The sequence below is a fragment of the Sphaerodactylus townsendi genome, linkage group LG08 (genome assembly GCF_021028975.2).
Source record: "Sphaerodactylus townsendi isolate TG3544 linkage group LG08, MPM_Stown_v2.3, whole genome shotgun sequence".
NCBI classification, from domain to species: Eukaryota; Metazoa; Chordata; class Lepidosauria; order Squamata; family Sphaerodactylidae; genus Sphaerodactylus; species Sphaerodactylus townsendi.
Window position 1 is genome coordinate 65,408,331 of NC_059432.1, and position 20,737 is coordinate 65,429,067.

The following is a 20,737-nucleotide window of genomic DNA, read 5'->3' on the forward strand; positions in this document are numbered from 1 at the left end:
AGCTGAGCGTAGAATTTTTTTTTCGTAGAGCAGCCAAGAGTCTGAGGAACAGGTCAAGGGCACCGAAGTCAAACACAAATCCCCTGATTTACTGAGTGGTAACAGAAAAGGGAGAGGAGGGGGGGGGATATGGCAAAGACACTACAAGAGGAGCTGAAGAAGAAACAGAAAGGGTGGGTGTTGTGCACCAAGAGGGGTAGCCAGCCTCAACCTGACAGAGCAGAGATGCAGAGCAAGTGGAAAAATGGAAGGGAGGGAGGGAGGGAGGGGGTGATGGCACAGATCAAACATGACAGAAAAACATGCAAGCCTGGTGTAGCTATGGCACACAGAATGGGACAGGGAAAAGATGTAGGAGTGGAGAATAGAAAATGAGGATGGAACACTTGTCAGACTACATACTTATGGCAACAGGGAGGGAAGCCCAATAGCCTCAGAGGGAAGAGACCAGCAGGATCATGGCTGTTGATGGGGCAAGTTCAGAGGATGCACCTACCGGCAATGGGTTGAAGTTCTGGTCCACAAGATGGTTGTGCCCATGGTCGAAAAATGAGTGACGCAACACCACATCAATGCCTTGGCTGGCCAGCATCCCAAGAGAGTTCAGCCACCTGGCAAGTGAGCAGAGGACTTAGTATTCATATTTCATAGAGAGGAACAGGTTACGACTCTGCAGCCTGCATTCTCATGCCAAAAAGTCCATTAAGTGGGATGGGAACTTCTGCCCTTCTCTCCCTCCCCCACCTCCCTGTTCAAAGCAACTGATGTGTTACAGTGTTGCAGCAGAACTCACAAACTGGGTACTGGGCTCAGAGAGGCATATATGACCCACTCCATTTTGTTCTTTCAACAACCTTGAGAGGTAGCGGATAGTGACTGATCCAAATTCACCCAGTGAACTATGTAACTAACCCTTTAACTCTCCTGTCCTAGCCTAATACTCTATACACGAGGCTGCACGACACTGACTTCCTTATTCTAAGTCCTCCATCCTTTTAGCAACAAAAACCACATATTTTTCTAGATATCAACATAATACAATATTGTAAAAATGTCTGGTGAAGATTACTGTTGGGAACAAGGTTAATTCTATACATTTTCCTCTCTTCCATTAAAGGCTCTATTGGAATTACTGAACACAGTTATATAGATCCCAGCTGAGGTCTTCAGTGATAGCCAAAAAAACAGTTCCATGACTTTCGTCCCAGAGGTTACAGAGAAGCAAAGTGACTGCACAGCAATAAAATACAAGGCAGTCATTCCACTTAATTACTTTATTTTAATTCTAAACTGCAATAGTATGCATACTTAGTGAGAAATAAATCTCACTAGAGCAAGGTGGACTTGCTCCCTAGAAAACAGATATATCATTGGATTCTAAAAGTGCAATACTATCCACATTTACTTGGAACTAAGTAAATCTAATTACTTCTGAGAAGGCTTGAATAGCATGGCGCTGCATGTAAATACAGAGCATTGAGGACAATCAAATAAATTCAGTCACTTCATGTGAAACAGCAACCATCTTAACAAATTGCAGCCCACAGCATGGTAGGAAGGAGGACATGTGTGCCTGCACACAAACCCACTCAATGAACCCATTACAAGTGAGTACAACATCATTCTTCATGCGTCTTCTGTGCAGTCCCACATTAGGAGAGTAGCAAGCTTCTTCACCTTTGGTGGTGAGCATGAGGCTGTCATTTAGTCATTGCCTGCGGTATTTCTCTCCCAACTCATTCCTTGAGTCGACATCCACAGTGTCGTGCTTGATGAAACTCATCGATGATGACCCCATGGCTGCATGGCAGCTATCATCAATTGCCATGTTGGATGTACAGGCAGCACAGGTCACGAACAGATACTCGGTGCCAGCTGAGTTGTATGCCTTGGAGACGGCTTTAGTGACCAATTTCAGCAGAGTCTGTGTGGTCATTTTGTAGCCTTTGTTGTTGCTAGCAAAGTAGATAAAGAGATTGTCGTCTTTATGGAATGGCTGCGTCTGCTGAGGGTAGAAGGGCAAGGCCTTACACAGTGTATGGAGGGACTGCTTTGGCTGTGTGGAGGGATTCAGACAGAATACTGGCAATACAATGTCTTGGTCCAAATGGAAGGATGTGACAATCTTGGGGTGATGTTCCAAGTTAGGCCAAAGGACTACCTTATCCCTATGAAATTTTGTAAATGGGGGGGGGGGTGTCTCATCAAAAGGTTAAGTCATCCACCCTCCTAGCAGATGTAATAACAACTAGGAATGCTGTTTCATAAGAGAACATGTCTAGAACATGTTCGCCATTGGCTCAAATGGTTTCCCCATGAACTTTGAGAGGACCAGTGTCAGGCTCCATTGTGGGACTGGGGCCCTGACCATGGGATATAGATTGTTAAGCATCCTCAGGAATCTTTTAGCTGATGGGTGTGAAAAAACAGAGGAAGACCCAAAACCAATATGAAAGGCAGAGATCGCTGGTAAGTAACTTTGATGGAGAAGGTGGATAGGCTACAGTCTTTCAAATACAACAGAAACTCAAATATTGAAATCAATGAACATGACTCAGGGACAATGCCTTTTTTAATGGGCCCACTGAGTGAATTTATGCCACATATAAATATATGACCTTGTAGTGAATGGCTTTCTGGATGATAAGAGTACATTCCTAATCCTCTGGTGCCATGCCTTTAGGGCTAAACCAGCCAAGCTGTTAGTTTGAGCGTGGCCACATCATGAAGGTGCACCTGCCCCATCCTCTGAAAATGAGGGGCCAAGGGAAAGGAGTATGTGGGATCCCCTACCAGAAACAAGTGTTGGAAACCATGGTCTCCTGCTCCGATAGGAAGCAACCACAATGCCCAGGATGTGTCTGTTTGGATTTTGGCTATAACCCTGTTCAACAGGGCAAATAGAGGGAATATGTACAGCAGAGGGCTTTTCCAGCAAAACTGGAACGTGTCTCCCAGAATGCCATCCCCTCATGCTTGCTCTTGAGCAGTACTCTTGGGACTTCCTGTTTTTGCTGGAAGCGAGCAGATCTTTGTGGGGTTGATGCCACAAGTGGAACAGGTCTGTGAGATAATATGGGTTTAACTCCCAATCCCAAGGAGGTAAGGACATGTGGCTCAGGGAGTCCTCTAGCAGACTAGTTTCCCCTGCTATGTGTATCGCTGATAGTGATGCACCACCTGTACAGGAAAGCATCTTGCATATGGTTCTATACTGACAGTTGTAATAGCCCTGCTTAGGAGAGTACCTATTCCTACCTGATGACTGGTGTTGAAAAGAAACCAGGACAACCGAGTTTGCAGTGGAGTTAATCTTTTTGATTTTGTGGACAACTTCATTTGTTTGCTTGTCAAACAGACTGATGACATCCAAAGGAAGGTCTTCAATCCTGTTTTTGGTATCAGTAGGAAGACCTGAAAACCTCAGCCCCAAGTGGCACCTTAAAGCTATTGCCAAGTGTCTAGTGCCCCATTCAACAGTTACTTCCCCAGAGATTGATGGTCAGAAACTTGTGAAGATACTGAAGAAGGCCAGTGTTGAATTGAAGGAGGCTGTGGAGTCTCCCGATTTGCCATAGAGGGGGATGCTGATGACAAGTAAAAACAGACCAATTTTCTCATGGGGCATCTGCCCTTGGCTGAGAAGACATGTGTGGTGGGGATCTTGAAGTGGATCAGTGCCGAGACACCTTGGGATTATGCAACAAGTGGTCTTTTGATGCCAGCCTCTTCTTGTCTCTGTGTTTCTTCTTTTTAGGCTTTTTCACAGGGGGCTCAGAAACAGTCTTGGCTAAGGGAACTGACACAGAGGCTAAAGTGCCAGCTGGCACTGAGAGGGCTGCACTTATCGGTCCCATTTGGTGGTCGGACAGCCCTCTCACACAAAGCCCTGCTTTGCCTTGCCTGAGGAGTGAGGGACAAGCAGGCCCTGCAAGCTGAAGAAATGTGGGATTTGCCCAGACACAAGAGATACTCTTTGTGCAGATCCATCTTTGTGCTACACTTCTGAAACAATGTGGTGTTCTCCTTCAACTCAGCCATGGTAGAAGCCCATAAAATGCAGAACACCAGAGCTATAGAAGGAAGGTCTACCCTCCATGGTGGCAAAAGAAGAACTGAGGGGACAGCACTCCTCCCCACAATCCCTTTTATACGCTACATTTAGGCGGGAAAATTCCTGCCTAAACAAAGGGAGGGGGAATAAGTGTCTCTTAAAGCCACAGCTACAGAACAGAAAGCTTTCTATTCTGTCTGCGGTGGCCCTGCACACGGGCAGTCCCGATGTGGGTTCACACAGAAGACTCAGGAAGATGAAGTTTCCATTTTTGTTTGGGTCACTAAATTCAATCTGAGGAGTTAAAAGCCCAGGCCTTGGTAACCAAAATCAGAGTTACAACAGCAAGAATACATATGCACTTTACCTTAAGCATTCAAACTGATATACAAAGTTAGACAGCAAAATGTTGCATTAAATTTTGCAAATATAATATTAATTGCCATGAAATGATCCCAAACATGACTTGTAACCCAATACTAATTCAAATACAAAATCAAAATTTCATCAGCATACAAAAATGAACTTGATTGTAAGAGGGGAAGGAATTCTGCAATAATTTTTGTAGATGAAACTGACTCCATCTTATGGGACTCCGCATTCTCTTTTTATGGATTTAGTAACATTAGCTCCATCGTCTGGCAATGTCCCATGTGGTTTTCTTCTTCTTTGCTATAACATATGAAAAACTGCCAAAATGGGTCCTCCCTCCCCCATTAAGTCCCCACCTTGCAGACCTGTAGCCTATGACATCACCTTTCCCTTCCAAGAGGAAGACAGAGCCATTTCCTAAGTGAGCAGTCAAGGCGAGCTGTTCTAAGATGCCAAAGTCCAGTCTCCTGGGTGTGCTAATGTGTGAAACCTACCAAATTCATAATGCTTTCATGAGAAAAGAGTAATAACTGCAGTTCACTATGCATCTAATAAGCAAAGACAAGTATGGGAATAAGGGCTGGAAGGAAAGGAAAGATCAATTTATTTGGAGTGCTGTGAGTCCTTTGTGCTTAATTTTTATACCGAGTGTTCCATCGCCTGGAAAAAGGAAAATTGGTTCATGTGACCTATACACATTTTACAATAAAGCATTTTCCTTGCTTTGAATCATTCATTTTTCTGTGAATTAGTGAAAGAGTGGAGGAGTTGTGGCAGATCACTGAAGTCCCTCCCTCTGGTTACTGGAAATCTTAATCAGAAATTTCTTTGGCCTTCTGGATTTTAGCAGGCATTCTCACATATATTTTCAAGAACATCTTTGGTAACTTCAAGGGTCAGGAGCTGACATTTTGTTTTTTGTTTTGTTTTTTAAATAAAGGAAGATTCTCATAAAATGGAATTTGTACCAGTTTTTTTCTGCACTAGAATCATAAATAATAGCTCTGGATAATCCTTGTCCATAGTATTAGCCAAATTAAGGCCTGGATGCACTCTACTGATCTTTATTCTGCAGAAGGAGCAGCCATGAAATGTGATGAAATCACAGAATGGAAAGAGACTTCATTAAATCCAGACTCTTTAACAAGCAGTGTTTTCCTAGATCTTATTAACCAATAATCCAATTTCTCCTGAAAAACAGACCAGGGAAGGAAATTCCATAACTTCTGGGCAACATGTTTAATTGTCCAGTGCTTCCTACCATCTGAATTTTTTTCTGGCCGTTCTCTGGTAAACAGATGCTCTTGGTTGAAATTTCTTATTAAGAATTTTCATGGCACATGTGCAACATTCATGCTTCCAACTGAGATGAAAAATGGTGACTTATTCATAGCTGAGAGGTGAATTTGAACTCAGAACTTCAGTAACTAATTTTAGCCTTCCATACAAAGGAGCACTGGTTAGGTTTGTACAGCACCTGATTCTGTGTATTAAAAGCAAATTCTATTTTGTTCCATGGGGACCAAACTAGATGTTATCCTCCAAGTCAATAAACATTCCAATACCAGTTCTGTGCTTCATATTGCTCAGTCTGGCAAGGTCACTGGGACTGAGTTGGCATTTGCATGCTTTGCTCTAATTTAGTCCCTACTCCCTAGCAACTGTCCATGTTGGATTATGGCCTGAACTGGGTTTCTTTGGTGTCATCCAATATGTCTGAGCACTTCTCAACACCAACTAAGGAAGACAGAAGGAAAACTGTTCTTGAGAGGCATTGCCTCCCATCTGACATACTGAATTTCAGGTTGTTAATTCCAGATGGGTAGCTGTGTAGCAGCAAAATTGGCAATGTACAAAATTCTGTGAAAATTTATGCTGGAATAAATTGTGTCAACCCTTCAGGCGCCACCACTGGACTCCTGTTTGACTGCAGGGTTGTAGAAGGGGTTTCATTTCCTCCCTAAATAACCATATTAAAATATTCCATTATATGGGAACTGCACTATCCCATTGGGCTCTCCAAAAAGGTCCCATAATCTCAAAAGACAACAGCATAGACAGATATCTGGAGAGAATTACAAAAGAAGCCAAACCAACAAAGGGAGTGCTTTGTATGTATGCATAGAACCCTGTCAGTCCACGTGCCACATTACACCTGACTGCATGTGCACACAGGTACTTGATTTCACACACAACCCTACCACACATAAGCTCATAAAGGAAGGAAGAGCACCATTCAGTTCAAGCAATCTCTGATTTCCTGTATCTTGCCCTGACTCATCATTTTGCCCACCCTCTCCTAAAAGCCAGCTTTAGCTTTTCTATCCCCACGTGTTATGTCTTGCCTCAAGTGTATCTGTAATAAAAAAAATAATTAGAGGGGTGCTGTGTGGTTTCCGGGCTATATGGCTGTGTTCTAGCAGCATTCTCTCCTGACATTTCACCTGCATCTGTGGCTGGCATCTTCAGAGGATCTGATAGTTCAGTGGTGGCAAACCTTTGGCACTCCAGATGTTATGGACTACAATTCCCATCAGCCCCTGCCAGCATGGCCAATTGACTATGCTGGCAGGGGCTGATGGGAATTGTAGTCCATAACATCTGGAGTGCCAAAGGTTCGCCACCACGGTGATAGTTGGTAGAAGTTAGTCGATAGAAGATAGTTGATAGAAGATGCCAGCCACAGATGCAGGCAAAACGTCAGGAGAGAATGCTGCTAGAACATGGCCATACAGCCCGAAAACCACACAGCACCCCAGGAATTCCAGCTGTGAAAGCCTTCGACAATATAATAATGAGAGGGTTTCTTTGCTGACTCTCGAAGGTCAGAGACGTAATGAAGACAGAATACTGATGCTACAAAGCACACACATTCCCCCAGTTTAAACAATAATATAAAGGAGATAATTTGTGACAATACACAATACAAAATGTTGGTTTGCTCTTAGAGTCAAAATTTAAAAAATATACTTCTAAGCAAATAGGTAGCATTACCATTACAACTAATTGGGGCATTCCTTTTCTAAGCTGTTTCAGAAGTAATGTTCATCTTATGTCTACATAAAAATAGAGCTATCTTGCAAGAACATCTTGGCACCCTGGAGGAAAGATATGTTCTTCATCTCAACTAGAGCAGAATGCAGAAGTCTGAAGAACCTTATTAATTCAGTCACTGTGTAACCCAGACCTATACTATTCTTGGTTTCAGAGTTTCTTTCCAGACCCCCAAGTAACAGGCAACTCATGTTCCATTCAAAATCTCTACAGCTAAGCTCATCTCTACATCACCACTGCACCCACCACATTGACTCACAGGAAGCTGGCAGCATAGGAATCTGAGAGGTTGGTGGTACCTCCTTCTGAGGTGGCCCCGATGCCTTCCAGCCAGATCTTTTTCCCAGGCACATGTGAACTGACAACCTGTTCCAAAAGACAAAGGCACACATGGTCGGTAATCATTTTGACAAGGTGCTACCCATAAAATGTTTGGGGATGGAAAGATAAACCCAAACAGGCCTAGTTTTGCATGGCTAATGATGCTAAAGAGTATAGAAAATGTTGTTAGTACAGGACAGAAAAGATCTGAGGCTGAAAAAAAGGACTCCTATCACTGCCCCTTTCCTGGCACCTATTTGTTATTCCCATTTCCTGTGCTTGCATTTAACTTGCTTGCATTTAACTCCAACAGATACAGTAGTTTGATATATTTTGGTCAGCCCCAGCCTGAAATGCCCAAGGTACTATTTCTTTTTGTCCTGTGCCTCATGAGGAGAGCCATACAGCCGGCCAACCAACTAAATAGTCTTGTGTTTCTTTTGTACTGGCCAGGTGGGATAGTCATCTCTTCAAACCCCACCTCCTTGCAGAAGAAAACATGTACCTAACCAACTGATATAAGAAATATACCTTTTGTGGATCAGGGTCTTATCTGCATTGGGCAGGATTCCTCCTGATTCGACCACCATTTTTTCCCAAGCGACATCACAGAAAACTGGCATGTCATATGGCCAGAGGGAAATCCTTGAGCCACCATGACTGGGCCTCCTTTCATCTTCACTCATCCCAAAGAATGCATTAATAGGGTTCTGTGGCAGAATAGTTAAGGTGCACATGCAAATTTGCTATCACTGATAGTGTGTCACCATTATATGATAACTTTTTCACATGCCTGAGGACTGAAGGTTGCCCAGCAGCACGAAAGCTGAAGGCTGGTTTACAGACTTTAAAAAAAATGTACACATAAATGTGGGACACGTGCATAGAACAGATTTGTTTTCCACTGCATGCATGATTCTAGTGTGTACGTCAGGGAGCTGGGTTTAGCTGGAACTCCTTGCTGCATTTACAAATGTGATATGCAAAGTGGCCTTGATCTAACTAAAATAGTAACAGCTAAATAAAAATGTAAAAATCCTGGTTAGACCAGCTTCAGGGGTCAAGTCAGAAGTGTACATCGGTGCGATCCCAGCTAAACAGTGATTAAGTATAGATACTGCATTACATTAAGAACAACTATGAAGCAATCTCTTATTGTAGCCATAGCAGAGCCGACAACAAGAAAAATCATATGATTTGAGACATAAAACAGTGGCATGCCAGTCTTGGAGCAACCTGTGCATTCCCACAGTGCCCGGATTCCAAGACCAAGTTGGCCTCGGTACCTGAAAATGCCTGAATACCTAGAGCAGTGAAATAGGGAGATGAGCGTGGCATCGGCATTCCTAGCCTGGGAAATGCCATCGTAACACGAGACCAACTCTGGCAGCACAGACAAGCCAGGACAATACGGCGCCAGCAAACAGTGAGCACAAGGACATTAAGGATGCCAGCTTACAGCCCCTTCTGCCTCTGTACAGAACAGCTGACACAGTGCCTGGAAGGTCTGGCCATTAGCCAGAGAAGGCTTCATTACCTGGAAGCAGGATCCTGAAGCAATGAAATGGGAGAAAGGAGCCCATTGATTTACTTAGTTGCATATGTCCCAATATTTGTGTTTGAGTCGATGAGCTTCTTGGCCTCTCCGACAGAGTAATGGATCCCTCTTGGGATCTGCTTGATAGCCCAGATAAAAATATTGCCCCAAATCAAAATGAAACATTGGCAACTCATGAAACAAATCCCTTTTGATGAACCAACATTTCTCATCAACAATGGATCAAATGTTTCAGAGTTCCACAGAGAAGAACCACATTTCCCATGGTGGCCAGTGGCCAGGGAAAGTCTCAATCTTACTCCTTTGTTCTCCACAGACCCCTCTTTATCTCTGCTGACCTTATTCTACAGGCACTTCCACATTCTGCCTATCTCAGTCCAGAGTAGCCATTCCCAGGGCTCCCCTGAGAACTGGGCTCAGCAGACTTCAGCTGACATTGTTTAGACTTTCATATATCTTCCTTATAAATATCTTTATGACCTGCTCCTTGTACAACCTTTCTTAGCCTGAGAACTAGGATACACAAGGCCCAAGAACAGCAAAGTCAATCTCAAGGAGAAACCCCCCCCCCCCACTAGACTTTCCTAGCTCTGGGCACAGACTGCCCAGACACTATACTGCAGAACAATTGCAAGCTCCCCACCCTTGGAGACATGCTGCCCTCTTGCCCCAGCCATCCCTCTCACTCACGCACTTTCTGGATTTTCCTGATCTGGTCAGAGAGTGTGTCTAACAGGCGTGTTTTCAGGAAGTCCGTCACCTTGGCCACTCGGCCATCAAGGTAGTAACTGGAATGAAAACGAGAAGGCAACAGTCAGAGGGGCTGCAGCTGTGTGCTCTCCCTCACCCTGGCTAAAGACCGCGCCTCTGATGGCCATATTGGGACTCCCCAAATACTGAACTACACAAGGTCAGCTGCAGTTGGTGACCTTTGGGTCTTGGTAATGCTCTCCTCGCTTTGCCTTCTGCAATAGCCTTACTATGCACAGAACTCATTCCCCATATTTTCCCTCTTCTAAAAATCAATCCCAGGCCCATATTTTCAGCAAAGTTATTTCCTAGGTGCACCTTGTCTAAACCACTACATTGATCTGTACTACATATTTGTCAGTACCAGATCTTTCTTGCCTCCCATCTTGTCCATATAACAAACTATTAAGGGAACACACCACAGTTGGTGAAACATAAGTGTTAAATAATGGTCATAGTGGTAGTACAGAAAATGCTATTAAAAGTAACATAGCGTAAGAACCATTCTAGTCTCCAGACATGCCTACCCCATGAGACATTTCAGCGCAAAGTTATAGATTATCAGTGCAATCCCAAACAGAGTTCTACATTTTAACCCAATTGACTCCAATGGACTGGAGGGGTATAACTCTGCTTAGGATTCCCTCTTCAGATCAGTCAGATGAAAGAAGGAGCAAAGAACCACACCATACAGACCTCAAAGAAACAACTGGTATGTGTGGATCCCTATCACCACTACTCCCCATTAGTCACTTGGAGAGTTCAGAGAGAGTAAAACTTAAGTATAATAAAGCAATAAATAAATTGCAGAGAGGGAAAATGAAGCTGGATTCCTTTCAGAGAAATACTGTCAATTGACAATGTAAACAGTGGGGGTTTTTAGTTGAAAAGCATTGGATGGACTTACCCATTAGGTGTGGAAATTTTTAGATAGAAAATACCACACTAAGAAGTATGGGCTCTCCAATGCATACAAGAGTTTTCTTATCCACCAGTAACTAATTCTTTCCACCTTTTTTAGTTGCATCCATTTGAGCCTTCCCCGTTACTTCTAACAAATAAATCATTTTTTACTTTACTGTAGATCTGAGGCAATCCTAATAGGCCTTCCCCACTGAAAAGGTCTCAGAAATCCCTAAAGGCTACAAGCTGCTTGTTATTAAGATGAAATGTCTATCGCTACTCTGTGTGAGTGTGTGTGTGTGTGTGTGTGTGTGAGAGAGAGAGAGAGAGAGAGAGAGAGAGAGAGAGCAACAATATAGAATCAGAAGGTAAAAATTACATAGCATAAATGTATCCTATCACAATTAGCAGTAAAGTGGGAGGTACTGCTTAGACAAGTATCATGTGATTTCGGCCTTATAACTAGCTTGTATAGTTGCCCCCAATGGACTCTATGCCCATAGAAGCATGGTCTATAAGCAAAGCAAGGAATCAGAGGTGTGCGGAATTTCTTTGTTTCAGAAGTAGCAGAAACTTTTAAAATTATGTCAAGCATATATGAGTGAAAGAAGGACAGCTGATTACTTGGCTATTTTACACCCCTGTGCAGACAATGAGGTTTCTAAGTGTCTCATGCTTGGTTTCTCAGATAATACAATTATAGTGATACTAGTTAGATGCTGGTTGTTCCTAAGCTTCCAAAGCTCTTAACATGGCAACTGGCCATTATAGGAAATTTCCTGGTGGGTTCATGGCATTACCTCCCCCCACCCCCCACCCATAGACCAGCTGAGCCCAATAGGTTGGGATATTCCTGGAGATTAGGGGTAAAGCCTGGGAAGGACATAGTTAAGGGAGGGGTGGGACCTCAGTGGAGTATGATACCATAGAGTCTACTCTCCAAAACAGTCATTTTCTACAGGAGAACTGATCTCTACACCCTTAGTAAACAGTGTTCAACGCCTTTGTCCTGCTGGTACCTTTTCCACAGTAGCTCACTGAAGAATGCTGGAAGAATGCTGGAAGCATGTATGACAGCAAAAAACACTGAAGTCCAAACCTCGGCCAGTTGCATCACACTATGCAGCTAGATACACTATGCATTACTTGCTTGCATTTCACAGCAAGAAAAGACATTCAAGCTGTTTGCAGGGCTTGGGCACCTTCTGCACAAAGCATAGTAGCTTCGTGGGCTTCAATATCTTTCCAGGCAGCATCCTGGAAATTAATTCCCCAAAACCCATTAGCTTCAGATGGGATTTAATGAGCAAAGTTTGATGGCTTCAGAGCAGCTGTTTTTGTTTTACTCCTCTTTATTGTAGAGAAACCTTTGCCCTATTATCTGACCCCTCCTTTTATTTCAGTTAATTGCATTAAAACTGCTTCCCAACATGCAGGAATTTCTATATCCACTCCTGTTCCCGGAAAGTCTGCTTGGAATTAGGACCCTACCATCTGCTATCCCCACCCAACATTTTACAGGACTTGCATGAAAAGGAGAAACTGGCAGCTACTGGAATGGGTATAGTAGAGGCATTGCAAAGTGCTTTACACAATAGTCTCCCCACTCACCACCATTTACACTATTCATTCAGTACTGATAATTGTGATGATTCTCAAGAGTCCTTTGCTCAGGTATTCCAGTTTTGCTGCTTCTTTTTTCATTCCACAGCCATTGACTAATGAGCCTCCTCAACTGCTGCCCTGGTCATCACTTCTTTTCTTTATTTATTGGATTTATTATTTAATGGATTTAGTAAGCTAGCCATCCCTTTTTGGGCTTGGGCTTACTACGTGTGTGTGTGTGTGTGTGTGTGTGTGTGTGTGTGTGTGTGTGTGTGTGTGTGTGTGTGTGTGTGTGTGTGTGTGTGTGTGTGTGTGTGTGTGTGTGTGTGTGTGTGTGTGTGTGTCAGTTAAAAACATCTAATAAAACCTACTAACATTCCAAGCAGTTTTTGAGTTCCAAATTAAAAAAAACCTTAAAATAAGTACCACGTGCAGTTTCATTTCAGGATTAGAGCCTACATAGTACTTTTGGAGGGAAAAAAGCAAACCTGGGCCCTTTCCCCACTTACCTTAAGCCCCGCGCTACTCTCCTCAAGTAGCGCAGGGTCCAGCTGCACTCCCCACTTCAGGGGCGGCGAGAACGCAGCCGCCCCGACGCTGCCTCTCTCGCACCCCCTCAGTGCGCGTAATTCCTGGCGCCCCTGGCGTAATTCCTCTGCGCGGGGTCATGGGGAACCCGGGGCGCGCCAGGAATTGCGCGCGCTGGGAACTGCGCGCAGCAACCCTCGGACAAAGGTAAGTGGGGAAAGGGCCCTGCTCTTCTACACAAAGCAGCAACAACAAGGGCAGTGTTGGGATGGGTATGCAATTTCCTCAGCAGGAATAACAGGGACTAGAACTACCAATAAAGCAACTTGAGGTTTTCTCTGAGGCCTGAAAGATAGGATCTTTATGGCAAAAATACTCATATAAGCCATGGTCATCTTTACACAGTACGATTCTGAAAATGTCCACAGGTAATAACACAGAAGTAATAAGATATTCAAGACAGGCCCTGTCATGGCTGAGCATCTGATTCCTACCTGCTCCAAGGCCACTTTGTATATCTTTTACAACTATTTCTTCAAAATGAACCTCATCATTCCCCATAACAGGGAAAACAACAACAACACTCCTGTGGTCATGAATTCTATGAGTGGTACCCCAGTGCTCTGATCAGATTGCTTTCAAAGGTGTAGCAAAAGCAGAGCAAGTCCATTCTGTTCAGGTCACCCTTATCCCTTCTTCCAAAGCTATCACACAGCAGAATCATAGTGGAGGCACTTGGTTGCTAAGGTAACTGGTGCAAAGAGCAGACTGTGCCTTATAATTCTGCTATTGCTCTGGCAGCTTCTTCCTGTTCTGTTCCTTTCCCCCATCATTTTTCTTCTTAAAAGCACCTCCCACTGATTCAGCCCTGACTCTGTATCAACTCAGGGCCAGCATTAATCCTATGAGCAACTCCTCATAGTGGCAGGCAAGAGGAAAGAAGCACATGATCCCTCCTCCATGGCAGAGCACTGGCTGTCTGCCAGTGGTGCGCTATTTGTTTTTCCCAGAAGCCCTGCATTGACAGCTAAGCATGCAATGGCTGGACTTATCTTTTGGAACTGTGCTTAGTCTATCCTGAGTGTCACATAAGCTAATAATTAAAACAGCATGAACATCAAGATTCCTAGAAACTTAACACACACATATGCATGCATACAGATGCTTCTCAAGCACAGGTTCTGCTGCCTCCCAAGCAGTGGTGGGATTCAGCAGGTTCGTATGAATCGCACCACTGCGGCAGAACCAGTTGTTAAAATGGTGCTTGTAAACAACCAGTAGTTACATTATTTGAATCCCACCGGTGGAACTGGTTGTTAAATTATTTGAATCCCACCACTGCTCCCAAGAGTTTATTTTGACCACAGATCTAGAAGAAACCCTTGTTTAAGACCAGCAATCTTGCTTCCTTTGAATGGAAATAGAACTTGTGTTTGTACATAAAGCAGTGCCTTATCTCAGTGCCGTATCTCAGATCAGGATCAATCTTTTCTTCCAGTCCAAATTACTGTTCCTTGTTACATGGTTAGTAATGCTAGAAAGGAAGAAGAAAAAAGAATACCTACTGTTGCCAGGTAACAGCATCCACTGTATTGCCTGCCACCTTCATGAACCTACGAGATGAGGAAAACATGTGAGCCTCTAGCAATGAAAGAGGTCCAGGCAAGCAAACACATATGCACCACCCTGAATAAGCATAAGTGTGACAGACAAGTCTTCTACTATTCAATATTTCACCAACACTGAGACACCTTGGCAGAGACTGACTATAAAGGGAAAGAGCTGACTCCAGCACAACCAATATTCACATCTACTGCAATTCCTCAAAAACCTCTTCCCTGGCACTTTCGCACACGCAGAATAATGCACTTTCAATGCACTTTCACAATGGTTTACAAGTGGATTTTGCTATTTCGCACAGTAAAATCCAGCTGCAAAGTGCATTGAAAGTGTATTATTCTGCATGACCGTAAGTGCCCTAGAATTAAGTTCCCTCTGGATGGGGTTAGATGGAAGATGCTCAGGGTACTACATTAACACTGCTGGGGGTGGGGGGTGGGGGGTGGGGGTGGGAGCTCTGTTGGCTTGTATATTTTTACTTTTCTTGAGTCCCCAGTGTGGGAGAACGATGGGATTAAAATATGTAATTAAACAAACACTGAAGTGGCCTCAGTTCTGAAATTTGTCTTATCTCCAATAGCACAGAAACCCCGAGAACTGAGTGCCTAAAGCAAACTTAATCAGAAGGCCCAACTAGGATACACTCTCTCCTCCGAGCACTTCCCTTTCTGAAAGGCAAGCAAATTGAAACTGTGGGCATCAGTTGTAAAAAGCAGTTGTACATGGTAGAATGGACTGGTAATGTTACATTTCCAGCACATGGAATACTATGGTTTGCTGAGCTTACAGCCATGCAGACTCTTTTTCCCACCATGGGGAAAAAGACAGCTAAGGAGGGAGCAACACTGGAGAAAAAACAGGGGAAACTAGAAAAACTAGTCTGGGAAAACAAAGGGGTGACAAGAAACATTATTATGGGAAAAGGTCTAATTCAGCCTCAATGCTAGAAGAACATAGTTTTGCTGTGTCAAAATTAGGGCCTCTCAGAAAAATTGGACAGTCAGTCTTTTGAAATTTGCTATTTCCTCAGATCTTTCAATGAGCAGCTTACATTTTAAAATGTGGGAAAGGGAAATTATCCTCCTATAGTATTCATAAAAATAAGGACAAGCTTCTATTACATATTAATTTGTTTTTGGAGGTACTTAAAAGTTCCACTAAACAATAGATCTGAATTGTTTTCCAGAATGTGTCCAAAACGCTTAATACTAAATTTCTTAATTGCATGCTGCATTTGTTTGTTATGTACGTGTAAACTATAGTGCTGTCACCTGCTTGAGTTATATGCCCTTATATATTCTTGCTTGAAATTCTTCTCCATTGAATATTAGATAAACAAAAGAGACTGACTAGTTTCCCAGGAATAAAGAAGTCTGGGGCACCTTAAAGATAAACACATTTTGGATGGCAACATTTTATAATCTACTTTTTCAGAGAGAATTTTTTTCTTATTAAGGAGAATTATAAATTTAGTGGTAGAGCATGTTCACACACTGGCATCTCTTGGTAAATGGATTTCTGTGGGCAGCAATGCTAAGAATTAGCAGTGGCTGACGTCCTGAAATCCACTGCCAGCCAGAATATGCAGTGCTAATGGTATAGACAAACCAACAGTTTAATTCAGCATAAGGTAGAGCTTCAAATGTTTGAGGATACAGCAGAGGCAAAGACACAAGGCGGGCGGGGGGGGGCATGTTGCACCGGGCGCGCGCCTGGGGGGGGGGCAGCAAAAATTTTAGGTTTGTTTTTTGTATTTTTTAGTGTTTTCAGTTTTTGGCCTGCAGGGGGCACAGTTTTAGGCTAGCAGCACCAAAATTTCGGGGAGTTTTTGGGGGACTCTCCTGATGATACCACCCAAGTTAGGTGAGGTTTAGTTCAGGGGGTTTAAAGTTATGGACTCCCAAAGGGGGTGCCCCATCCCCCATTGTTTCCAATGGGCGCTAATAGCAGATGGGGGCTACACCTTTGAGAGTCCATAACTTTGGACCCCCTGAACCAAACTTCACCAAACCTGGCTGGTATCATCAGGATAGTCTCCTAAAGATGCCCTGAAATTTTGATGTTGCTAGCCTACAAACTGCACCCCGTGCAGGCCAAAAACTGAAAAACACTAAAAAATACAAAAAAACACAAACGAAAATGGGGGAGGCAGCAAAACTCAGATTTTGCACCGGGCTCCATTTTCCCTAGCTATGCCTCTGGGACGCAGTCCTGTCAGCGCAGCTATATAGGAGTAAGCCCCATTAAACTCAGTGGGATTTCCCTATAACTTAATATGCAAACAAACAGACAGATTATTACCGATGCCTGTCATTGTGTTTGGAATATGGGGGTGGGGGGTGGGGGAAAAGGGTAGAAATCACTACCACATCTTCTGTTTCTAAAAAGAACAGCTGTCTGGCTTGGATCAAACCATAGATGCATGGAAAAGCATGCAGAGTTTTCCCGCATTCCTCTCTCTTCCGGCAACCTCTTCCAACCCTCAGAACAATAGTTGCTGAGGTCCAAGTGGAGGAACAGCTGTGAAAGTTGAGGCATCACAGTTAAAAGGGAGAAACTCACCCCGCCCTCTGTTTTCCATCAGTGAAGCTGTGCTTGCAGAAGACACAGGAAGAAGGATTTCATCCCCTTCCCTCTCCTCTCTGAGCCACAAAGGTTAGAAAAGGCTGCAGGAACACAGAGGATTGAGGAAAAACCAGCTCTCCATACACACCTGGGCTGATTCCACACAAAGGCTTTTTCCTGTGATGGTCATGTTACTAGCACTATTGATGCTGAATTCACACTTGCAACTGAGATTCCATATGGCACAGGGTAATCTGGTTTTTCACTCATTGTGGTTTCCCTTTCACATCAGATGCAGATTATTTCACTACCTCCACCCCCACGGCTGCTGTTGTCATGCCACTGTCATGATCCTCTGCCCATCCTTCTAAAAACATTTTGGTGCATGCATAGGGTTCCTCAAGAATAATGTCATACTACCCTTAAAAATACCCCTGAGTATTTGCATAGTGTTGCTCCAGAGTAGCACAATACAAAAAACCTTTGGTAATTCTAATTGTTGGAAGGTGCTGGGTGTTTCATTGAGTTCATCCACAGTGAAAAGGCTAGCTGGCTTCCTAGCCCATGGGCAAAGGAAGAGAGCACTTCAGCAATTTTTCATATGCTGAGACAACATAGAAAAGACATTTGCTACTTGTTTGTCATAAGGTACTAACAGCCTTACAACATTGTCCTCCTCTTGCCCCCTGCAAAAAAAAAAAATCTCAGTTTTGTTGCCAGCAGGGACACCAAAGCAGTTCACTGTGAAAGCACAGAGGAAGGAAGCAAAGGTCCCTCCCCCCCTCCATTCAAACACAAGGTGTACCTTTCCTTCGGAACACATGGAAAATATATTCCCAACAATACCATGGGATAAAAGATTTATTTTTTTCAGGGTTTTTCAAAAGGCAGTTTTTAGCAGAAAAAGATGGGCTGTTCACAGTTTATACAGGACTGTATGTCCACACCATGTGGAAACAAAAAACAGGTAGAGTTCTTGAAATGGAGAAAAACCTCTGTGTGAAATCAGGTCTCCAATCTGGGGATACAGGTTTCCAGTCTTACATGCTAAACACAAAAATAGGTGGAAATTGGGTGCTCTTTAAGCTGGTGCTGTGCTTTCTCTCTCTTTGTCTTTTTGACCTCTATTGGTTTCTTTCTGATTTAAGATACATCTGGAGGAAAATCAAAAAAGACATTGCTTTTGAGGCATACAAACAAAAAAATCCTTGGCTGAAAATGAAAACAAAAATCAGCTGCTGCAAAGGCCATAGTACAGTCAATTCCTTTGTCTTAAAAGACACTAAACATTAATATCCAGCCTCTCTTATGCCCTCTATTATACGAAAAAAACATAAATTGGCAACTAGCCAGAAAGGGAGAGAACTAAACTAGCCAGTTGGTAACTCTAATACAGCCAGTGCAAACCTGCAGGGGAACATGGAAATAAGATCTCTGCTCAGTATCTCCCACTGCGCCCAGCCCTGTTCCTGAATAGGTTGAGGGTTGTTGGACTAATGGCTTCTGCTTGCTGTTGGGACAGACTACTTTCCGGTAGTCACAGAAGCGTATCGGGGGGGGGGGGGGAATGGTGCCCGGGGACAACACCTTCTCTGGGCGCCCCCTGCCCTTGGGGACGGGGCTCGAGGGTGGGGCAGCTTGGACGGGCACCGCAGTGGCAGGCCGGCTCCTGGGCTGCATGATGCCAAGCCCCACCCCCCTCCTTGCAGGCTGGGTCCTGCTGTTCCCAGGGCCTTGGGAGGACAAAAGGCGGCCTGCATGGAGACTGAGGGGTGGGGCTCAGAGGGCCGCCCATTGCTGAGCTCTGCCCCCCTCCCTCCCTGCAGGCCAGCTTTTGCCCTCCCCAAGCCTTGGGATGGCAGGAGCTGACCTGCAGGAAGGCGGAGGGGGGAGGCAGGGCACTGCGGAAGGCAGCCCAGGAATTGGCCTGCTGCTGCGGTGCCTATCCAAGCCACCCCTGCCCCCACTCACCCTCGCGCACCCAGGTCTCGGTGACACAGGCCAGGTCCATCTGCAGCTCCCCAAGAAAATCTCGGAGTACCGCGGTCTTATTATTTATGGACCTGGCATTAATCAACACCAGAGACGAAGCAGAGTATCGCTGAACCCCACCACCTACGTTCCCAGGGATAGGTCGGAGGTCAGAAGGTGAACGAGCATATCCATATCTTGTCCGTTGTCTATCATATGGCCACCGCCTACCGTTATATTTACCCCATCCCATTAATACTGGGATCACCAGCCCCATACAGGGTGCCCCCATTTCTCCACCGTCTCCCCTCTATCTAACAGCCCTCCTGGAATGTTCCACAACAGGTGTAACCAATAACCCTACTAAAAACTCCACACCAGTTAAGCTCAAGCCTGCCACTATTCGGTACTCCTAACCTAGCTAAACTAATACTACACCACTATAAGCAGGCTGAGTAAACTAACTACACCCAGAGGTGGGATCCAGCAGGTTCTCACAGGTTCCCAAGAGTAGGTTACTAATTATTTGTGTGTGCCGAGAGGGGGTTACTAATTGGTGATTTTGCCACATGTTTTTTGCCTTAGTTATGCCCCTCCTCTCAGCAGTAGGCGCAGAACTTAAAGCAGTCTAGCAGGAGGTGCACCGGCATGCATGGCAGCCTGCGCCTGCTGCATTCGTTTCCCGCCCAAGGACCGGCGCAGCGGCTGCATCCTTGCCTCAGCCCCGCCCAGGAATGCCCCCTCTCACCTCGAATGCCCGGCCATGCCTCACAGCCCTCGCTTCCCAGCCCCTACTGGCTTACTTACCACAGTTTGAATGCCACCTCCATGGGAACATGTTATTAAAATTTTTGGATCCCACCACTGACTACACCTATATTTATTATAATTACTAACCCAATTACCCACTAACTCTACATTTAACGTTCAATAACAACCAACAAATCTATAACAGCCGCTATCCCTTAAGTTAGAAATAAACAATCAGATGATCCAAAAATGGGGAGGAGGGGAGCATAGGATTCACGAGTTCTGCTATGCAGCTGGCCAGTGCTCTCACCAACTGGCCATAGATGGTATATGTTTAGCATCTATCGGTACTAATCCACTAATCCACCCAGGGCGTTTCCCCACTCAGCATGATCCCCCCAAGCCGCGCACTGCTCTTTGCAAGCATGATCCCCCCCCCATGCAGCGCGCTGCTCTTGGCAAGAGCGCTAGGGATGCCGCGCGCTGAGGGGGCGCGACAGCGGCAGCGTCGGGGCGGCTGCGCTGTCGCCGCCCCTCTCGTGGGGAGTGTCAGGGGACCCCACGCTACTCTCCTCAAGTAACGTGGGGCTTAAGGTAAGTGGGGAAAGGCCCCCAGTTGAGACAATTAATCTATTCTGCATGTTCAATTATTAGATAACCTGTTTCCCATCTGAGTAATACTTTCT

General features: G+C 44.6%; 1 protein-coding gene across 1 annotated transcript in view; it reads right to left on the reverse strand.

The window, feature by feature from the left end:
- HPSE2 (heparanase 2 (inactive)) overlaps positions 1–20,737 on the reverse strand; it is a 145,257-nt gene that overhangs the window by 13,055 nt on the left and 111,465 nt on the right. Inside the window, exons 6-9 of the mRNA XM_048506482.1 lie at positions 14,711–14,758; positions 10,054–10,147; positions 7,740–7,846; positions 497–611 (exon numbers count right to left, since the gene is read on the reverse strand). Coding sequence (XP_048362439.1) covers positions 497–611; positions 7,740–7,846; positions 10,054–10,147; positions 14,711–14,758 — 364 coding nt within the window. The remainder of the gene's footprint in view (positions 1–496; positions 612–7,739; positions 7,847–10,053; positions 10,148–14,710; positions 14,759–20,737) is intronic.